At 57.9% G+C, this 18,433-nt stretch overlaps 1 protein-coding gene across 1 annotated transcript; it reads left to right on the top strand.

Annotated features, from left to right (window-relative positions):
- Window positions 1-2: 2 nt before the first annotated feature.
- Window positions 3-15,221, top strand: LOC122477708 (PI-PLC X domain-containing protein 1-like; the record flags this gene model as incomplete). Its single annotated transcript, XM_043571024.1, has 5 exons — window positions 3-71; window positions 4,136-4,264; window positions 5,202-5,357; window positions 7,719-7,902; window positions 13,771-15,221. Coding segments are annotated over 5 exons (777 nt in total), but the record flags the coding sequence as incomplete, so codon positions are not given.
- Between the last annotated feature and the right edge of the window lie 3,212 nt (window positions 15,222-18,433).

The raw sequence follows: 18,433 nt of genomic DNA on the forward strand, positions 1-18,433 counted from the left end.
TGCTGCAGCTGCTGGGCAAGGTCCTTCCCTGCATCACACGCCCCATCGTGCTCAAGTGGTCCACCACCCAGGTGAGGGGCGCGGGGCCCTGGGGCCGGCCGATCAGTGCCATCTGCCGGGTGGGTGCCCTCCCTGGCAGGGGAAACACTATTGAAAACAGACGTCCGGCCAACCCAGCAGCCATAAACAACGCACGTCCCCGTGTCTTTGTGAGGTGTTTGCTGGCTGGAGGCAGGCCCTCACGGGATCCCACTTCAGAGCCCCCAGTCCTGGGGAACCTCCTCTGGGCCGTGCCGTTGTCCAGAGGCCTGTTTAGAGACGGGCACACATTTGAAAAGGAGGAGAAAGAACCCACAATGACAGGTTTCTGCCCTGAATGCTCAGGGAGGGACAGGGCGGGCGGGGCCGGGTCCCCACGTCCTGAGAGGGGTCAGTCTCTCCTGTCTGATTGGGGTTTGCTCAAACTCCCTGCCAAGGCCTCTGCTCCCGGGGGTCCGAGGGCATTGTGAGCACTGGGGTGGGGGGGTTGTCCTGGGGTAGGGTGTACATGGAGAGGAAGGTCTGGGTGATGTGCAGTCTGAGGGTCACCTGGGGCATCCCGGTGCGGGGTGGGGTGACCCGGAGGGTCCCAGTGGAGGGTGGGGAGAGCAGACCCAGGGTGACCCGTGGCGTCCTGGTGGGTGATGGGGAGAGCAGACTCAGGGAGACCCAGGGCATCCTGGTGTGGGGTGGGGTGACCCAGAGGGTCCCGGTGGAGGGTAGGGAGAGCAGACCCAGGGTGACCCATGGCGTCCTGGTAGGGGGTGGGGAGAGCAGACTCAGGGAGACCCAGGGCACCCTGGTGGGGGGTGTGGTGACCTGGAGGGTCCTGGTGGGGGGGTGGGGAGAGCAGACCCAGGGTGACCTGGAAGTTCCCGGTGGGGAGTGGGTTGAGCAGACCCAGGGTGACCCGGGGCGTCCCGGTGGGGGGTGGGGAGAGCAGACTCAGGGAGACCCAGGGCATCCTGGTGGGTGGTGGGGTGACCCGGAGGGTCCTGGTGGTGGGTGGGGAGAGCAGACCCAGGGTGACCCATGACATCCTGCTGGGGAATGGGGAGAGCAGACCCAGGGTGACCCGGGGTGTCCTGGTGGGGGGCAGGGAGAGCAGACTCAGGGAGACCCAGGGCATCCTGGTGGGGGGTGGGGTGACTCGGAGGGTCCCGGTGGGGGGTGGGGAGAGAAGACCCAGGGTGACCCGGGGCGTCCTGGTGGGGGGTGGGGAGAGCAGACTCAGGGAGACCCAGGGCATCCTGGTGTGGGGTGGGGTGACCCAGAGGGTCCCGGTGGAGGGTAGGGAGAGCAGACCCAGGGTGACCCATGGCGTCCTGGTGGGGGGTGGGGAGAGCAGACTCAGGGAGACCCAGGGCACCCTGGTGGGGGGTGTGGTGACCCGGAGGGTCCTGGTGGGGGGGTGGGGAGAGCAGACCCAGGGTGACCTGGAGGTTCCCGGTGGGGAGTAGGTTGAGCAGACCCAGGGTGACCCGGGGCGTCCTGGTGGGGGGTGGGGAGAGCAGACTCAGGGAGACCCAGGGCACCTTGGTGTAGGGTGGGGTGACCCAGAGGGTCCCGGTGGGGGGGTGGGGAGAGCAGACCCAGGGTGACCTGGGGCATCCCGGTGGGGGAGGGGCAGGCAGCTGGCCATATGGCCGTCACCGCACAGTGTCAGTAAGGGAGGAGAGGTACGTGATGGTTCCAGGTTCTGGCAGCAATGCAGGACCCACCTGGGGAGCAGCCCAGCCCCCCACCGCCGCTTGTGGGGGGCTCAGGGGTCCGAATTCTCTGCTCCTTGGACGTGTGCATTGGAAACTCCGGGTTCCCGGAGGCCCCAGTCCCGGGCTCTGGTGCTTTGTAATCGCTGCGCAGCAGGAATTCAGGTCACGAGGGCAGCAGGAATCCCTCTGGGGACCTGCCGGTCTGGAATGTGGAGAAACCAGATTCCCTACTTGTGTGAGGTGTTTGCACTGGCCAGCCTGAAATGTCACCACAGAGCCCTGTGGGAGGGGTCAGCGGGTTCGCTGCCGTCCTGGAGATGGGGTCCCGTGGTGCTGGGGTCCCAAGATGCTGGGGTCCCACCGAGCTGGGTCCCCGTGGTGCTGGGGTCCTGGGTGGTTCTGGGTCCCATGGTGCTGGGGGCCTGTGATGCTGGGGTCCTGAGTGGCGATGGGTCCCCGCAGTGCTGGGGTCCTGGACGGTGCTGGGGTCCCATGGTGCTGGGGGCATGCAGTGCTGGGGTCCTGGGTGCTGGGTCCCCACAGTGCCATGTCCCACGGTTCTGGGGTCCCCACAGTGTTGGGTCTCTCAGTGCTGGGGTCTCATGGTGCTGGGTCCCCATGGTGCTGGGTCCTACGTGGTGGTGGGGTCCCGTGGTGCTAGGGTCCTGAGTGGCGATGGGTCCCAGCAGTGCTGGGGTCCTGGACGGTGCTGGGGTCCCACGGTGCTGGGTCCCCACAGTGCTGGGTCTGTCAGTGCTGGGGTTTCATGGTGCTGGGTCCCCACAGAGCTGGGTCCTACATGGTGGTGGGGTCCCGTGGTGCTAGGGTCCTGAGTGGTGGTTGGTCCCAGCAGTGCTGGGGTCCTGGACAGTGCTGGGTCCCCACAGTGCTGGGTCTCTCAGTGCTGGGGTCTCCTTGTGCTGGGCCCTACAGTGCTGGGGTTTCATGGTGCTGGGTCCCCGTGGTGCTGGGGTCTCATGGTGCTGAGGGCCATGAGGAGGTCTGGGTGGGGGTATGCTGTTATAAAGTCTGGGTGCCTCCAGGGAATCAGTTGAGGAAATAACCAGAACCGCTTGTTCGCAAGCACCGGCCACAGGAAAGCATATGGGGTGCGTCCACAGCCGGGAAGCTGTGCACACCCTGAGTTTGCTGCAGAACGCCCCAGGCCACACGGTGCCATCGCTAATGCACACCGTTCGGGGGAAGAAGCACCGGGGAGGGCATCATGTTAAGTTTGTAGCTCACACACCGAGGGGAAGGGGCAGGAACGCCCCATCCAGCTCCAGGGAGGCTCCCGGCCGCAGCCCCCCTCTTGCATCCCCAGGTGTAGGCAGGGATCCGCCCTGGGCGGTCAGACCGCGCGTGCGTCCTGTGACGACCTCCTCAGATCCCGCGGCTTTACTAATACTGACACCGCGAGCACCTAGTTTAAGTTCTGAAAAGACACCATACGCATCTGAAGGGGTGTTTTACGGGAGAAAATGTTCACTTCTCAGTCCTGTCTGTCCACGACCTCAGCCCACCTGAGGCACAAGCCTGTGCCCCGGGGAGTAGCCAGCTGGGTGCTTTCCTCTCCCCGGAGTCCGCTCCTGCAGAGAGCTTGGGGTCCCTGAGCGAGGGCCGGCCTGGGCGTCAAGGCCCCTCGCAGGTGGTTCTGCACGGTGGGGGGAGAGGGGGGCGCACCTGGCTGGACCTCGCCCCCCCACACACACACAGTAGGGGACACGAAAGCCTCTAGGTAGCCTCCTGAGCCCGAGTGCTGCATGTTTCCACAGGGGGGCTCACAGGAGGGACCCTGGCTCCCTGCAGGGCCGCAAGGATGTACAAATTACTTTCACGTTAACTCTCGCTTTTTCCATTGTCACGTTGTGTGGGAGGGTACAGCCTTTCCCTCCTTTACCCTCTCTGGATTGGATTCCTTCCTGCCTGTCCTCCTGCTGTTTGTGGCGTGGGGACGGTGCCCACCTCCGCTGACCCTCCTCCGCGCGTCCTGACCGCCAAGGGTGCAGGTGCGGCCCTGGGGGCCTGGCTCAGGGCTGCTGAGGCCCAGAGAGCGTTCCTTCCCGGTGCCCGCCCCGGGCGAGGGGGAGGCGGGACCCTGCAGGGCAGCGCCGAGGGGGCGTGGACGGCAGGACAGGGCCTCCCCAGGCTCCGTCTGTGGCTCACCGTGGCCAGTGTCACCCGAAAGCATGTGCCTGAGTGCCAGGCGTGCGCGGCGTCCGGACCGCAGCCGGCACCTAGAACAGCTCTTGATTCGACCTCAGACAGCGTGGCCCAGAGGGGGGCATCTCCGGCCGGACCGTGAGCCCTGGAGGGGGGGGGGGCAGTGAGCCGAGGCGGGAGCCCCACGGCCCCCAGCAGCGACGACGGAGCTCTGTCCACAGGTGCTGGGTGTCACGGAGCAGCTGGACGCCGGGGTGCGGTACCTGGACCTGCGGGTCGCGCACATGCCGGAGGGTTCGGAGAACAACCTGCACTTCGTGCACATGGTGTACTCGACTGCGCTGGTGGAGGTGCGGGGGGAGGGGCAGGGGGATGGGGGCGGGGGGGGGGGGGGGCGGGGGAGGGGGATGGTATACACGACTGCGCTGGGGGAGGTGCGGGGGGGCGGAGGGGGAGGGGAAGGTGCGGGGGGGGGGGGGAGAGAGCGGGAGGGGAGGTGGGGGGCGGGGGAGCGGGGGGGGGGGCGGAGAGGGGGATGGTGTACTCCACTGCGCTGGTGGAGGTGTGGGGGGTGCAGGGGGTCACGGGGTTGAGGAGGGGGGGCGCGGGGGAAAGGGGGAGGAGGAGGAATGCGAGGTCGCCAAGGGGCGGCGGGGCGGCTGGCGCAGGGAGGGGCTGGGGCGCTGGAGGGCTGCGGCGGGGAGGCCTGCACGCGGTGATGCGCACCCTTGTGGGGTCCAGCCGTCCAGAGGTTAAGCCTCTTGACCTCCTGGGTTTTGCAAACCTGGGGCCGCTTGTCTTCTGCCTTTGGTTGGGGCCTGGGGCGTCTTGCACTGTCTCCTCCGCCACAGCCTGAGTGGCTCTGAAGTCCGAATATGACGAGTCACCGTCCGCTCAGCCTGACTCCCCCCTGCCATCCAGGAGGCCTGGAGCCGGGTGACACCATTCCGGGGACCCCACTCCACATGCCACTTGCCGGGCTTTGCGTGTTCCCTGCACTTGCAGACTTCACACCTTTGCACACACGGTGCCCTGTGCAGTGAGCGTGCACACACGTGGCCACACACACACACACACACACACGCAAGCATATGCTTCTCCCCGAGGATAATGGCTGGCGGCCCGGCGGTCGTTGGTGAGGCTGCATTGGCTATTTGTTGGCCCAGGACCCAGGCCCGTTTGCCCAGTGGGTTCTGTTTGCGGAAGGCCCTTGGGCCTGTGGGAGTGTCCTCAGCTTCCTGGCCCCCCTCGGGACGGTCCGACTGAGCCCCTCTCTCTCTTGTGCAGGACACCCTCACGGAGATCTCAGAGTGGCTGGAGAGCCACCCCCAGGAGGTGGTCATCCTGGCCTGCAGGGACTTCGATGGCCTGACGGACAACCTGCATGAGTACCTAGTGGCCTGTATCAACAACATCTTTGGGGACATGCTGTGTCCCCGAGGGGTAGGAAGGGCCCCTTTGGCGCAGGTGGGGGGCAGGAGTATGACTGTAGGCTCCCCTGCGTGCTTGGTTCTGCTGTGCATGATGGTGAGATCATTCCGGTGCTGGGGGTGGGGGCGCTGCTGGAGTGCTCTCTGTGATGCGCCCAGGGAGAAAGACCACTGCCCACCCCCCCGCCCACAGTGTGCCCCGCGCACCACTGTGCCACATACACAACCTGGGAGTGCGAGGTCCAGGCGGGGACGAGGCTGGGAGTCTGAGGTCCAGGCAGGGCCGAGGCCTGTCTCCTGGGCGTGTAGACCCGTCTTCCCGCTGTGTCCTCACGTGGTCGTCCCTCTGTGCATGTCTGTGTCTTCATCCGCCCTTCTCCAGTCCTATTGGATCAGGGCTCATCCTAATGATCTGATTGTACCTCCGTTATCTACTTCAAGACCCCACCTCCAAATACAGTCACGTTCTGGGGTATCGGGGTGAGGACTTCAACTTAAGAATTCAGAGGGGACATGGTTGAGCCCACAACACACCTGGTCTTTGTGATCCAGATAATTGGTGCCATTTGCTGACGACGGCTAGAGTGACCCTCCCTGGGTCTTCGGGAAGCTGAAAAGTTAACTCCATATCCATTTGGGGTCCATTTTACATCACTTTGTTGGGCGTTTCTCCAAGTTCGTCCTATGAGCCTGGTCTGGGGCCAAAACAAGACAGTGGGGCTGCTGTGACCCAGGGCACCCAGGTGCTCGGGGCTTCTGAGGGAAGGTGGCAGGAGCAGCTGTTAGGGGACAGACGGCCAGGCTGTCTCCAGAGGGAACGTCACAGAGGGGAGACAGAAGAGGGTGGGAGGTCCACGTACAAAATCACTGGTCCTTCGAGCACTGGTCCTTGTAGTAACACGTGCTTGACCTTCCTGACACACCTGGCTATTCGACGGGCAGGGCCTCTGGGGGGTCAGCGTGAGTTCAGGGTGCTGTTGGTAACACTTCTGTCTGGGTTACGGACATTCCAGAGGCCAAGGAGCAGTTGTAGATGCTGCCTGCCCCCCCCCTCATGTCCCTACTACAGGCACCCCAATGATGCCACATCCCTGCGTCTCTCAGACACCCTGATAACCGACCACCGTTGCTCTCAGACACCCCGATCCTCCACCATCAGTGTCTCTCACACTCCCCGATACTCCACCATCAGTCTCTCTCACCCTGCTCTCCACCATGAGTCTCTCACACTCCCCGATACTCCACCTTCAGTCTCTCACCCCGATCCTCCACCATCAGTCTCTCTCACCCTGTTCTCCACCATCAGTCTCTCTCACACACGCAATCCTCCACCATCAGTCTCTCACCCCAATCCTCCACCATCAGTCTCTCTCAGACAACCGATCCTCCACCATCAGTTTCTCACCTTCATCCTCCACCATCAGTCTCTCTCACCCCGGTCTCCACCATGAGTCTCTCACACACCTTGATCCTCTACCATCAGTCTCTCACCCCGATCCTCCACCATCAGTCTCTCACCCTCATTCTCCACCATCAGTCTCTCACACACCCCGATCCTCCACCATCAGTCTCTCTCACCCTGTTCTCTACCACCAGTCTGTTTCACTCCCCAATCCTCCACCATCAGTCTCTCACCCTCATCCTCCACCATCAGTCTCTCTCACCCTGTTCTCCACCACCAGTCTGTTTCACTCCCCAATCCTCCACCATCAGTCTCTCACCCCCATCTTCCACCATCAGTCTTTCTCACCCTCTCTCCACCATCAGTCTCTCTCAGACACCCTCATCCTCCACCATCAGTCTCTCACCCCCATCCTCCACCATCAGGTCTCTCTCTCACACACCTGATCCTCCACCATCAGTCTCTCACCCCTATCCTCCACCATCAGTCTCTCTCACCCTGTTCTCCACCACCAGTCTGTTTCACTCCCCAATCCTCCACCATCAGTCTCTCACACTCCCCGATCCTCCACCATCAGTCTCTCACCCCCATCTTCCACCATCAGTCTTTCTCACCCTCTCTCCACCATCAGTCTCTCTCAGACACCCTCATCCTCCACCATCAGTCTCTCACCCCCATCCTCCACCATCAGTCTCTCACACACCCGATCCTCCACCATCAGTCTCTCACCCCCATCCTCCACCATCAGTCTCTCACACACCCGATCCTCCACCATCAGTCTCTCACCCCCATCCTCCACCATCAGTCTCTCACCCTCATCCTCCACCATCAGTCTCTCACCCCCATCCTCCACCATCAGTCTCTCACCCTCATCCTCCACCATCAGTCTCTCACCCCCATCCTCCACCATCAGTCTCTGACACTCCCCGACCAGTCTCTCTCAGGTACCCGCTACTCCTCCTTCCTCTCCAGGAGGTGCCGACATTGAACCAGCTGTGGACACGCGGCCAGCAGGTCATTCTGTCCTACGAGGAGGCGAGTGTCGTGAGCCGGCACAGGGAGCTGTGGCCTGGGATCCCCTACTGGTGGGGGGACCAGGTGAAACCCCAGGAGCTCATCCACTACCTGGAGCACATGAAGAGGTGTGGCCGCCCAGGTGAGCAGTGTGGGTCGGTCACACACGGCACCTGCAGGGCTCACACACACGTTATCGCTCACAGGTTTGCTTTCGGCTCTTGGGGAAGAACTTTAGAAGTCATGTAGCGTGTGTGTGTGTGTGTGTGTGTGCGCGCGTAACATGTATGGACACGTGTGTGGCTGTGTACGCACGTGTCTTACGTGGGTACGTGTACATGTGTGCACGGATGCACAGAGGTACAGATAAGTCCATACACACGACGCGGTTTGAAGTGTTGGGGTTCTGAGCCGATGGCCAAGAAAGAAAGGATTGTTGCGCTATCTTGGGTGCAAACAGGTGCTTTTATTACAGCGGGGGGACAGGACTGTGGGCGGAACGGGGTTGTGAGGGGTGACTGTAACTTGGGAGGTGGGGGAGGTGAAGGGACGGAAGTTCCAGAAGGATTTCATATGCTAACGAGGACTCCGGAGGCTGGAGGCCTGGCTATTGTCAAGCTAAGGTCATTTCCCCTCTAGCAACGCATGAACTTTAAGGGGGTAGGGAGTTGCTGGAGAGACGTTTCACTCTGAGGGTGTCAAGAGTTCGCCAATGGCCTCAGGTTATAAGGACATTTAATCCGCATTTCTGTCTTTGTTTCCCACATCTTTCCCCCCTGAACAATGTTGACTCTTAGATCTTTGGGTTTTGTTTTTTTTTTAAACGTTTATTTATTTTTGAGACCGAAAGAGACAGAGCATGAATGGGGGAGGGGCAGAGAGAGAGAGGGAGACACAGAATCTGAAACAGGCTCCAGGCTCTGAGCTGTCGGCACAGCACCGAGCCCGACGCGGGGCTCGAACTCACGGGCTGAGGGGATTCTCAGTTTCTCTCCCTGTGCCCCCTCCCCCCAACTCTCTCTCTCAATCTAGAGGTAAAAATAGAAACAAACAAAACCAAACAAACAAACAAAAAAAAAAATTAGTATTTACAAAGACGTGTTGAAACATAATTTTTCCCTGCAATTACCCTCATTTGGAGAAGTAGCCAAGTCAAGACTCATCTGTTTGTAAACCGAATCCAGTGCTAATAAACTCGGCCTAATTATTTACATCACCTCAGCAGGAATAGTGATAAGCCATACAGATTTTTTTTAAATTTGCTTTGCAAATTTCGTAAGGAATCTCTCAACTGAGCCAAGCACAGCCTCTCCAGGCCAGAAGCCAAGGCAAGTACTTCCGTCAGACCTGCCTGCTGTACCTGTAGAATTGGGCCAACTCCTGGTCACGAGGTCCCCAAATATCCTGAGGTTCCTGCACCTGCCAGGAAGTGACCTGTACTCGCCTGGTGAGGCTGCTGGGAGCTGTGTGAGCAGGTACCCGGCCAACGTTTCCAAGGGGCTCGATGGCTCCGTGTTTCGTAAAGTCAACCTTAGTTCCTTAGAGCTGTCTGGTCATATGTGAGTCTACACAGGTCACTCACAAATAGGACATTCCGGAAACTTCAGGAATTTCGGGGCACCTGGGTGGCTAAGTCATTTCGGTCGGATGAGTGTCGACTCTTGATTTCGACCCTCCCCTGCTCAAGCTCGCTGGTGCAAAAAGAAAATAAACTTAAAAAAAAAAAAAAAACACTTTAGGAATTGCATAGTCTCCAGAATAGTTCTAGCATTTGCCCTAAGACCTATTATTTATTTAATGATGCTTCCTGAGTCACCTAACGTACCAAAGAAGCAAATCTAATTGGTCAAAAAGACTTTATTTACAATTTAAATCTTGGGGAAGTTTGTTTAAAAAGCCTTAAAGAAGTTACAAAGCACACGCCTTAATAGGATTACCTACCATACAAAGTTATTTATTTAACCAAGGAGGCAATAAAAGATTCCAAAGGCAAGTGTGTAGGGTTATACGGTTATTAGCAAAACTTAGCTCTTTTAACACTGAGGTTTAAGTAATCAAAGACCTGATAAACAGAAAATGTAGAAACTGGCTTGCTTGGCAGGTAACACAGAAAAAAAACCCTTTGTTTACATGTTCTTATCAAAAGCAGGCTAACAATCCAAAAAAAGTCCTTTTTAATTTTTTTATTTTATTTTATTTTTTAAATTGTTTTTTAACGTTTATTTATTTTTGAGACAGGGAGAGACAGAGCATGAACAGGGGAGGGGCAGAGAGAGAGGGAGACACAGAATCGGAAACAGGCTCCAGGCTCTGAGCTGTCAGCACAGAGCCCGACGTGGGGCTCGAACTCATGGACCGTGAGATCATGACCTGAGCCGAAGTCGGACGCTTAACCGACTGAGCCACCCAGGCGCCCCAAAAGTCCTGTTTTATAACAGAGAAATCAGAATTCCAAACTTATACCAGTGTACTTTTAAAATCCCCTCATTATGGGGCGCCTGGGTGGCTCAGTTGGTTGAGAATCCAACTCTTGGTTTCAACGCACGTCATGATCTCACAGTTTGTGAGTTTGAGCCCCACATGGGGCTCTGTGCTGACAGTGTGGAGCGTCTCTCTCTCTCTCTCTCAAAATAAATACACATAAAAAAAATCCATGCATTTCAACTTTAGTCCTGACCACACACAAAATTCCTTTCCAAAGATTTCCCTTCTTAAACCCTCTACACCTTTTTTTTTCTTTTCATCCAGTGTTGTTTCCCTTATTTCCATCAGGGTTAATTACATTTAGCAGCATTTTCAAAAATGTTTATTTATTTTTGAGAAGGACTGTGAGTGGGGGAGGGACAGAAAGAGAGGAAGACAGAGGATGTGAAGCCGGCTCCAGGCTCTGTGCTGAGAGCCGTGAGCCCGCTGTGGGGTTTGAACCCACGAACCGCGTGATCGTGACCCGAGCTGAAGCCAGACGCTTAACCGACTGAGCCACCCGGGCGCCCCATTTAGCAGAATTTTTTGTGTTAGAAACCTTAGTCTCCAGTGGAAATTAACTGGTAACCAATTGTAAACTGTTCAGCCAGAAGTCTCTAGATGGCAGATTTATGAATCTAAAATTTAAAGCACAAATTAAATGAAAACATTTAAGCACAAAGCATGTTTTCCAGCAGATTTAAATGCCCTGAGTTTCTCTGCAGTAAGAAGCCGAAAAACCACAAACCTACGTTCAGTAATCAATCCATGCTTCAGGGCCACGTCCTATTAGGGAAAGGTCTGGATGCCCAAGGAATTCAGTCCAATTTGTCATCGCAGCAAAGCTTTAAAAGTCTCGGGTCACCGCAGACTTTGCAAGCTATGTTAAGAACACCCGTGAAAACTGAGACAGAAATCAAGCATCATTTTAGGTCGTCTTTTTGCTGACCAGTTGCGACAGACATAACACGACCTGACCTCACCTTTAGTGAGTCCGAATAGAATAGCAGCGTGGTATTTAAGGCTCGTGCGTCTAAAGACAGGTGCATCTTAAGTAAACCGACAAATTTAAATTAGCTTAAACACCAAATTATATTCTGCTTGTGTCCATTTGAAAGCCAATTAGCTTGTTCCCCACTGTCAGTTTTTCGGGGATGCGGGCAGGGATCTCTGAAGTGGGCGCTCTGAGTCCGGGGCCGGTGTTTGCTCCTTGCGGGAGGGGAGGGGGAGCCCGGGCTCCGAGCTGGGCCAGGAACCGGTGGTGGGCCAGGAACTGGGCCACCCAAGGTGGTGGGAAATAAGGAGGAGAGGCAAAAGAGGAGAGACGCCCCAGAAGGCAGAGAAAGGGGTTCCCGATGGATTCTAAGCCTCGTAGGCTCAGACAGATGAGCAGACACCGAGGGGTTTTCCACCACAGTGGACGCGTGCTGTTTTCACAGCTGCTTGGGAACATTCCAGAAAGTCCCCGTCCCGAGGCAGACTAACCACAGCTGGCGCCGATGATCGCGGCCGTGAGCCTGGGAAATGACTTCGGGAGAAGCCCCTGCATCTATTTGACGAGGAGCAGACAGGGTCAGCGTCCCCTTTGCTAGGACGGCCTGGGTGCCATCGGGAGGACGCCTGTCTACATAATTATCGCAAGGGAGTTTGCTGGCCTGGGCCAGACACATCCTGCCAGAGCCGCTTAGGTCCGGGCTGATGTGGAAAATGTTGGGGTTCGGAGCCGGCAGCCCAGCAAGCATTCTCGAGACGTTTTTGGTGCAACAGGTGGCTTTATCAAAGCGCAGGGACCGGGCCGTGGGCGGGAAGTGCTGCTCAGGGATGGAGGAGAGGCTGGTTATACACTCGTGTGAGCTGGGGGCGGTGAGGTCAAGGGAAGCGCCCAGAAGGACCTTCCTATGCTAAGGAAGATCAGGGATCCTCAGGGATCCTGGAGGCCCGGCTGGCGGCTGGCGTCAGGCTGCCGGTGTTTTTCCCTCTAGCGAAGCCTGAATGTTAGGACAGAGGACGTTCCCGGAGAAATCGCGGACTCGGGAGCACTGTCCAGGGATCGTCAGTGGGCTGCAGCTTGTAAGAAATTCCATTGTGTCTGCGTTTCCTTTTTGCTTTAATTCCCCGCGTCACGTACACACGCACGACGCACGTACGCACATCCACGAGACATCTACGTGTGTGTACGTAGGTGGACACGCACTTGTGGTATCGCTAGCGAGGTGCGGAGACCCGGGTCTACAGCCTGCCCCAGCTCTGCGCTGCAGCTGTGCGACACGCGTCGTGGGCAGTGTGCTGTGCTCGCGCCCACACGCGCGGTACAGACTCCCACACGTGCTGCACGCGCGCCCACGCGGGCGGTGCCCGACCCACATGCGCTCCACAAGCATCCACACGCACTCACACGCTCTACGTGCACCCCACGAGGTCTACACGCACCCACACGCGCGCCACACGCACCCACACACGCCCTAGATGCACCCATGCCCTCCACACGCAGTCTACACGCACCCACACGTCTAAATGCACCCACACGCGCTCTGCACACACCCACACGCGCACTACACACACCACGCACCCACACGCTCTCCGCACGCACCTACACGCGCTTCACACACACCCACATGTCCTCTACACACACCCACAGACGCTCTAGACCCACCCACACGTCTACACGCACCCACACGCGCTCTGCACACACACAGGCTCCACACACACCCACACGCGCTCCGAGCATGCCTCCTGCTCGCCCTGTCACGCCTCTGTGTGCTCACAAACCTGTTTCAGAGGCCATGTTGTCACCCGAGAGACGGACATAAGGCCCGGCCCCAAGGCCACCCGAGAAGCAGGTTGTGACGTGGTATCTCGCACTCTCGTGTTTCTCCGGTTGACAAGCATGCACTCTGAGGGTTAGAAGGAAAACCGTCAGGGAGACACCAAAAGTCTGACCGTGGCCGCCTGCCAACTCACCTGTGGTGGGAGTGGCGGGCTCTCAGACCTTTGTCCAGGGGTTCCCACCCACACAGGTACTGAGACCCTCCCGGAGATTCTGCGATGTGTCTGAGGATTCTGGGCCATCCCCCCCCCCCCAAAATCTACTGGCTGACACGCGGTGTGTGAGTGTCCATTTGCTGCTGTGACAAATAGTGGTTACTGTGTCCACCACACAGGAGTGGGACATACACGTCGCTGGGGACATTATTCCATCCAGCACATGGGACATCTCTGGGGACATTCGTGTGTCCGCCGCTCAGGGTCAAGGGGTGGACGTCTGTGGGGACATCAGTGTGTCCGTCATGTGGGGGGTCGGGGCATGGTCATCTCTGGGGACGTTATTCCGTCCACTACACGGGAATCAAGACATGCACGTCCCTGCGGACATTATCTGTCCCCATGCTGGGTGGCAGGAGTCTGGCACTGATGTGGACACGTGTGTCCCCGCCGTCGGAACCCTAATCTGCACGCGGCTCTGAGAGTCTGTGCTCAGAAGCGTGTGGACACGAGGGCGGGGGAGCCTGACGGCTGTGGCACCAGCTTCCTCTCCTTCCTGTTCCAGGCGGGCTGTTCGTGGCAGGCATCAACCTGACAGAGAACCTGACGTACATCCTGGCGCACCCGTCCGAGTCCTTGGAGAAGATGACGCTCCCCAACCTGCCGTACCTGCGCGCGTGGGTGCGCGAGCAGTGCCCTGGGCCGGGCGTGCGGTGCACCAACATCATCGCGGGGGACTTCATCGGGGCAGACACGTTTGTCAGCGACGTCATCAGACTCAACGACAAGCTGCTGCGACGCTGACACAGAGCGCGGGGGGGGGGGGGGGGGGACGCGGGGCAGGGTCCACCTTCCCCCATCCACGGAGCGCCCCCCGCGGGTGACACCCAGCCTTGCGGCTCCCGGGGGCGGGAGTGGAAAGCACACACTGGTGATCAGCAGAGATGTGTGGTCGAATCCTCAGAGGAAGAAGGGCCCGGAACCTGGGATCTGCTTCTTCAGGTTTAGCTGCAGCCGTGGCTTCCGTGGGCGGGTGCCGTGACTGCCGTGGGGCATCCCCTCGCCTGGGGCTGTGGCGACAACAGGATGACGTACGACACTTTCCCAGAGCTGCATAAAGCCGGAAAGTACCGCGTCTGTGGGGTAGGCCTGGGAATGTCCGATCCACGGAGAAAACCACTAAAACGGGGAAGAGATACTGTGGTTTCCGATGAAACCACCGCACGTTTGCTTGTCCCCAGGCCACGGTTCCTGGGGCTGCTTCTACTCTGGCTTTTCCGACAGGGATGGAAGGGGCCCTCGAAGGAGGTGTTTGGCACTCACTCCCTCACTTTCCAGACGCCTCCCTGGCGCTCTCTTCGAGCCAGTATGAGCCCGCACGCGTGACGGGCAGCTGGGTGCCCACCCTGAGCGCTGCCGTGGCATCCGGGGGCCCGCCGGGAGGCCACCTTCAGGCATCCCCGGAAATTAGGCCAAGTGGTGCTGGGGTTTCCCCTCTCTGGCACACGTGCCATTCTTGTCCCAGGACCACGTTGGGCAGTGGTCAGTTTTCCAACATCCTTGTTCTGTGGTTTCTTAGGGTCTGTCTGTCCGTCTGTCTGTCTCTATTTGCCCAAGATGCGAACTCTCTTTTGTTCTTTTCTCTGTTCGTGGTGCTCTGGCGTCTGGGGGCCTTGCGGCTCCCCCCCTCAGGGCTAGCGGATTCCTAATCAGAGACGCCAACCACGGGCTCGGGAGCACACGCTATATGTGAGCAAAGCAACGCCATCATCCACCCTGCGCTCGCCAAGCCCACATGCATAGGCTTCGAGCTGACCCCTGAGCCGACACGGGCACGCGCTGGAGATACTGTGGGTTTCGGTCCAGCGAAACTGCAATAAAATGCATCAGATGAATTTTTTGGTTTCCCGGGACATACAAAAGTTGTGTGTTGACGAAGGAGTCTATTAACGCACCGATCGCGTGGTGTCCAGAAAAACAGTGCTCGTGCCTTCACTGAAACATACCGTATCGCTCCAAAAAAAAAAAAAAAAAAAAATGCTAACCATCCCCCGAGCTGTCGGTGAGTCCCCGCCACCGGGCAGACATCACCTTAACGGACACGGTCATAACAAAAACGTGGGAAACACGGCGAGAATGACCAACCTGGGGCACAGACACAGGAAGTGAGAGGATGTGGTTGGAAAAGTGGGGCCGGCAGCCTGGCAGGGCACTTTAGGTTTGTGCAACATGCGGTGTCTAGGAAGAACCATGGGGGGGGGGGGGGGCGCCGGTGTCCCGCTGTCACGTCTGCCTTTCCCACGGAAACTGCGTGGCCTCATGCAAATTTCTGCCCCAAACGGGTTTTCCTTGTGGCCCAGGGGCAGCACACCCCACCCCCTGGGGCAACATACTTAGTAAATTCTCCTGGCGGCTGGCCGCCTCCGGGAGTGAAAACCCCGAGGGTGTGCATGAGGCCGTGTTCCCCGTGAGGGGCAGGACAGCATTGCTCCGCTTCCCCGGTACCCAGGGATCCAGCCGCGTGGACGCAACGTCACAAGTCCCGCATTGCGCACACGACGTTGACGGTGCTGGCCCTTTCAGCTTCTCAGCCCAACGGTGAACCCTGATGGTGTGTGGGTGTTCCTCTCCCCTACGAAGCGCTCCCTGGGGTTCCTGTGTGTCTCGTGTTCCGGAGCATTCTGCCTCCGCTGGAGGAGGACATTAGGCTTTCTCCAGGGAGTCTTGAAGACGACGCTTTCCTCCGGGTTGGAGTGTGTTCTCTTCAGGTCCAAGGGGTCATTTTCCAGAACATCCGCTTGTGTTTTCGGTATGCGGATGCCATTGTTCCAGGAGCGGCCGGAGGCCCAGGAACTGGAAGCTCGAACCCGCAGGGGAGGGCGCCGGACGTGATGCTGCGTCCTCGGAACGCCCCGTGGCCGTAGATCCTGGCCACGTCCGGCCCACAAGTACCTTCCGTTTGGGTCCGGAACGCTCCTCACGACTGTTCAATCCCACGAAATCCGCCTCGTTCGTGGATTTCTGTTTCTGTCATTCAAGTGACGGACACGTCTGGGCAACACGGTGTGGAGGACCCGGTGTTGAAGGAGCAGGTTCCCCGGGTCATGGGGAGGTTTCTTCACCTGCTCGCTGGGCCGCACTTTATTGTTGCTTTATAACTTAAAATCCTGGGTCAAACCTTTCAGTTTTCTGGTATTTTAAGTCTCTTCATGTGGACATGAAGCAAAGGTTCTGTACTTTATTCATTTTTTTTAATGTTTATTTATTTTTGAGAGAGAGAAGACAGAGTGTGAGCAGAGGAGGGGCAGAGAGAGGCGGGGGGGAGACACAGAATCCGAAGCAGGCTCCAGGCTCCGAGCTGTCAGTACAGAGCCCTATGTGGGGCTCGAACCCACGAACCGTGAGATCATGACCCCAGCAAAGTCAGCTGCTTAACCAACTGAGCCACCCAGGCGTCCCTATTTACTTTTAATTTAATTTAACTTCATTTAATTTTATTTTACTTCATTTTGTTATTTTTTATTTATTTTGTTCTACAGTCTTAAAAATTTTTTTTTCTTTACATTTATTTTTGAGAGAGAGAGAGAGAGAGAGCATGAGCGGGGGAGAGGCAGAGAGAGAGGGAGACACAGAATCCCAAGCAGGCTCCAGGCTCCGAGAGCTGTCAGCACAGAACCCGACGAGGGGCTCCAACTCAGGAACCATGAGATCATGACCTGAGCCGAAGTCGGACGCTCAACAGACTAAGCCACCCAGGTGCCCCGCGTACTTTATTTTTTTTTTAAGATGTTATTTTGGGGCTCCTGGGTGGCCCAGTTAAGCATCAGACTTTTGATTTTGGCTCAGGTCATGATGCCAGGGTTGTGGGACTGACCTTGTGTTGGTCTCTGCATGGAGAGTGGACCCTGCTTGAGATTCTCTCTCTGCCCCCTCCCTGGCTTGTGTTCTCCCTCTCTCTCTCTCCCTCTCTCTCTCCCAGAAAGAAATGAAGAGAGAGAGAGAGAGAAAAGAGAGAAAGAAAAAAGAGAGAGAGAAAGAAAGAAAGAAGGCTGAAAGTAAATAGAAAATACTAGCCCAAAGAAAGCTAGTGGGTCTCTATAAATAACAAACAAAAGGGACACCTGGGTGGCTCAGTCGGTTAAGCGTCCGACTTCAGCTCAGGTCATGATCTCGCAGTTTGTGGGTTCGAGCCCCGCGTCGGGCTCTGCGCTGACAGCTCAGAGCCTGGAGCCTGTTTCAGATTCTGTGTCTCCCTCTCTCTCTGACCCTCCTCAGTTCATGCTCTATCTCTCTCTGTTTCAAAAATAAACGTTTAAAAAAAATTATTTTTTTAAATAAAAATAAAAAATAAAAATGCTTATTTATCCAAAGCAGGCTCCAGGCTCCGAGCTGTCAGCAGAGCTGACCTGGGGCTCGAACCCACGAGTCGTGAGATCATGCCCTGAGCCGAAGTCGGATACGTGACTGAGCCACGGAGCCGTCCCCCGCCCATACCCAAAGATGAGTGTCTGAGCCTTGTGTATTTGAGGGACGCACTCTGTCAGAAGGATGTGCCTGGCAGGTGCTGTGGTGGCTGCGTGTGTGGACCACGAGCCCACGGGAAAGGAGGCCGTGTGGTTCGGGTGTGTGCACTGCCCTGTGGCTGCTGGATAAACGTCGGCGGAGTGAAGTACCATCAGGTGACGGTGTCTCCGGGTCACTCAAACCCGTACTTGGCCCTTCCCATGTCAGAATTGGGGTGTGGGCACCTCGGGGGTCGGCCGTGCCCGGGCCCCCTTCTTGGGGTGACTGCCTGCCTCCCAGCACATGGGCGTGTTCTCAGGGCCCGGCTGCTCGCAGCACAGTGGACCGGGCCTTGGGAGGGGAGAGGCCCATCCGTGGACAGAGGGGTCCTGGGGAAGCCTGGGTGCTCGTGGGGCAGGGAGGGGCGGTCTTGTACCTGGTCCCCTTGGTGGGAAGACCGACGCCTTCTGTCCGGGGTCCCTCCCCCCCATGTCCCTGATCTTCCCTCCTGGGCCCCTGAGCCCCTCCCCCAACCCCCCCATGCAGGACCCCGAGCCACCCCCCCAACCCTCTCTCACAGGCCCCCGAGTGCCAGCCACCTCCTCATCATGCTTGTAAGCACGCAGTTGGGCGTCAGGACACTGTGGCTCTGGGCCTTGGGGTGGGGCCTCTGGGACACTGGGGTGGGTGGCTGTGAGGAGGAGAGTGAGGGACCAGAGGTCTGA

The sequence above is a fragment of the Prionailurus bengalensis genome, chromosome X, assembly GCF_016509475.1.
Source record: "Prionailurus bengalensis isolate Pbe53 chromosome X, Fcat_Pben_1.1_paternal_pri, whole genome shotgun sequence".
In the NCBI taxonomy this organism is placed as follows: domain Eukaryota; kingdom Metazoa; phylum Chordata; class Mammalia; order Carnivora; family Felidae; genus Prionailurus; species Prionailurus bengalensis.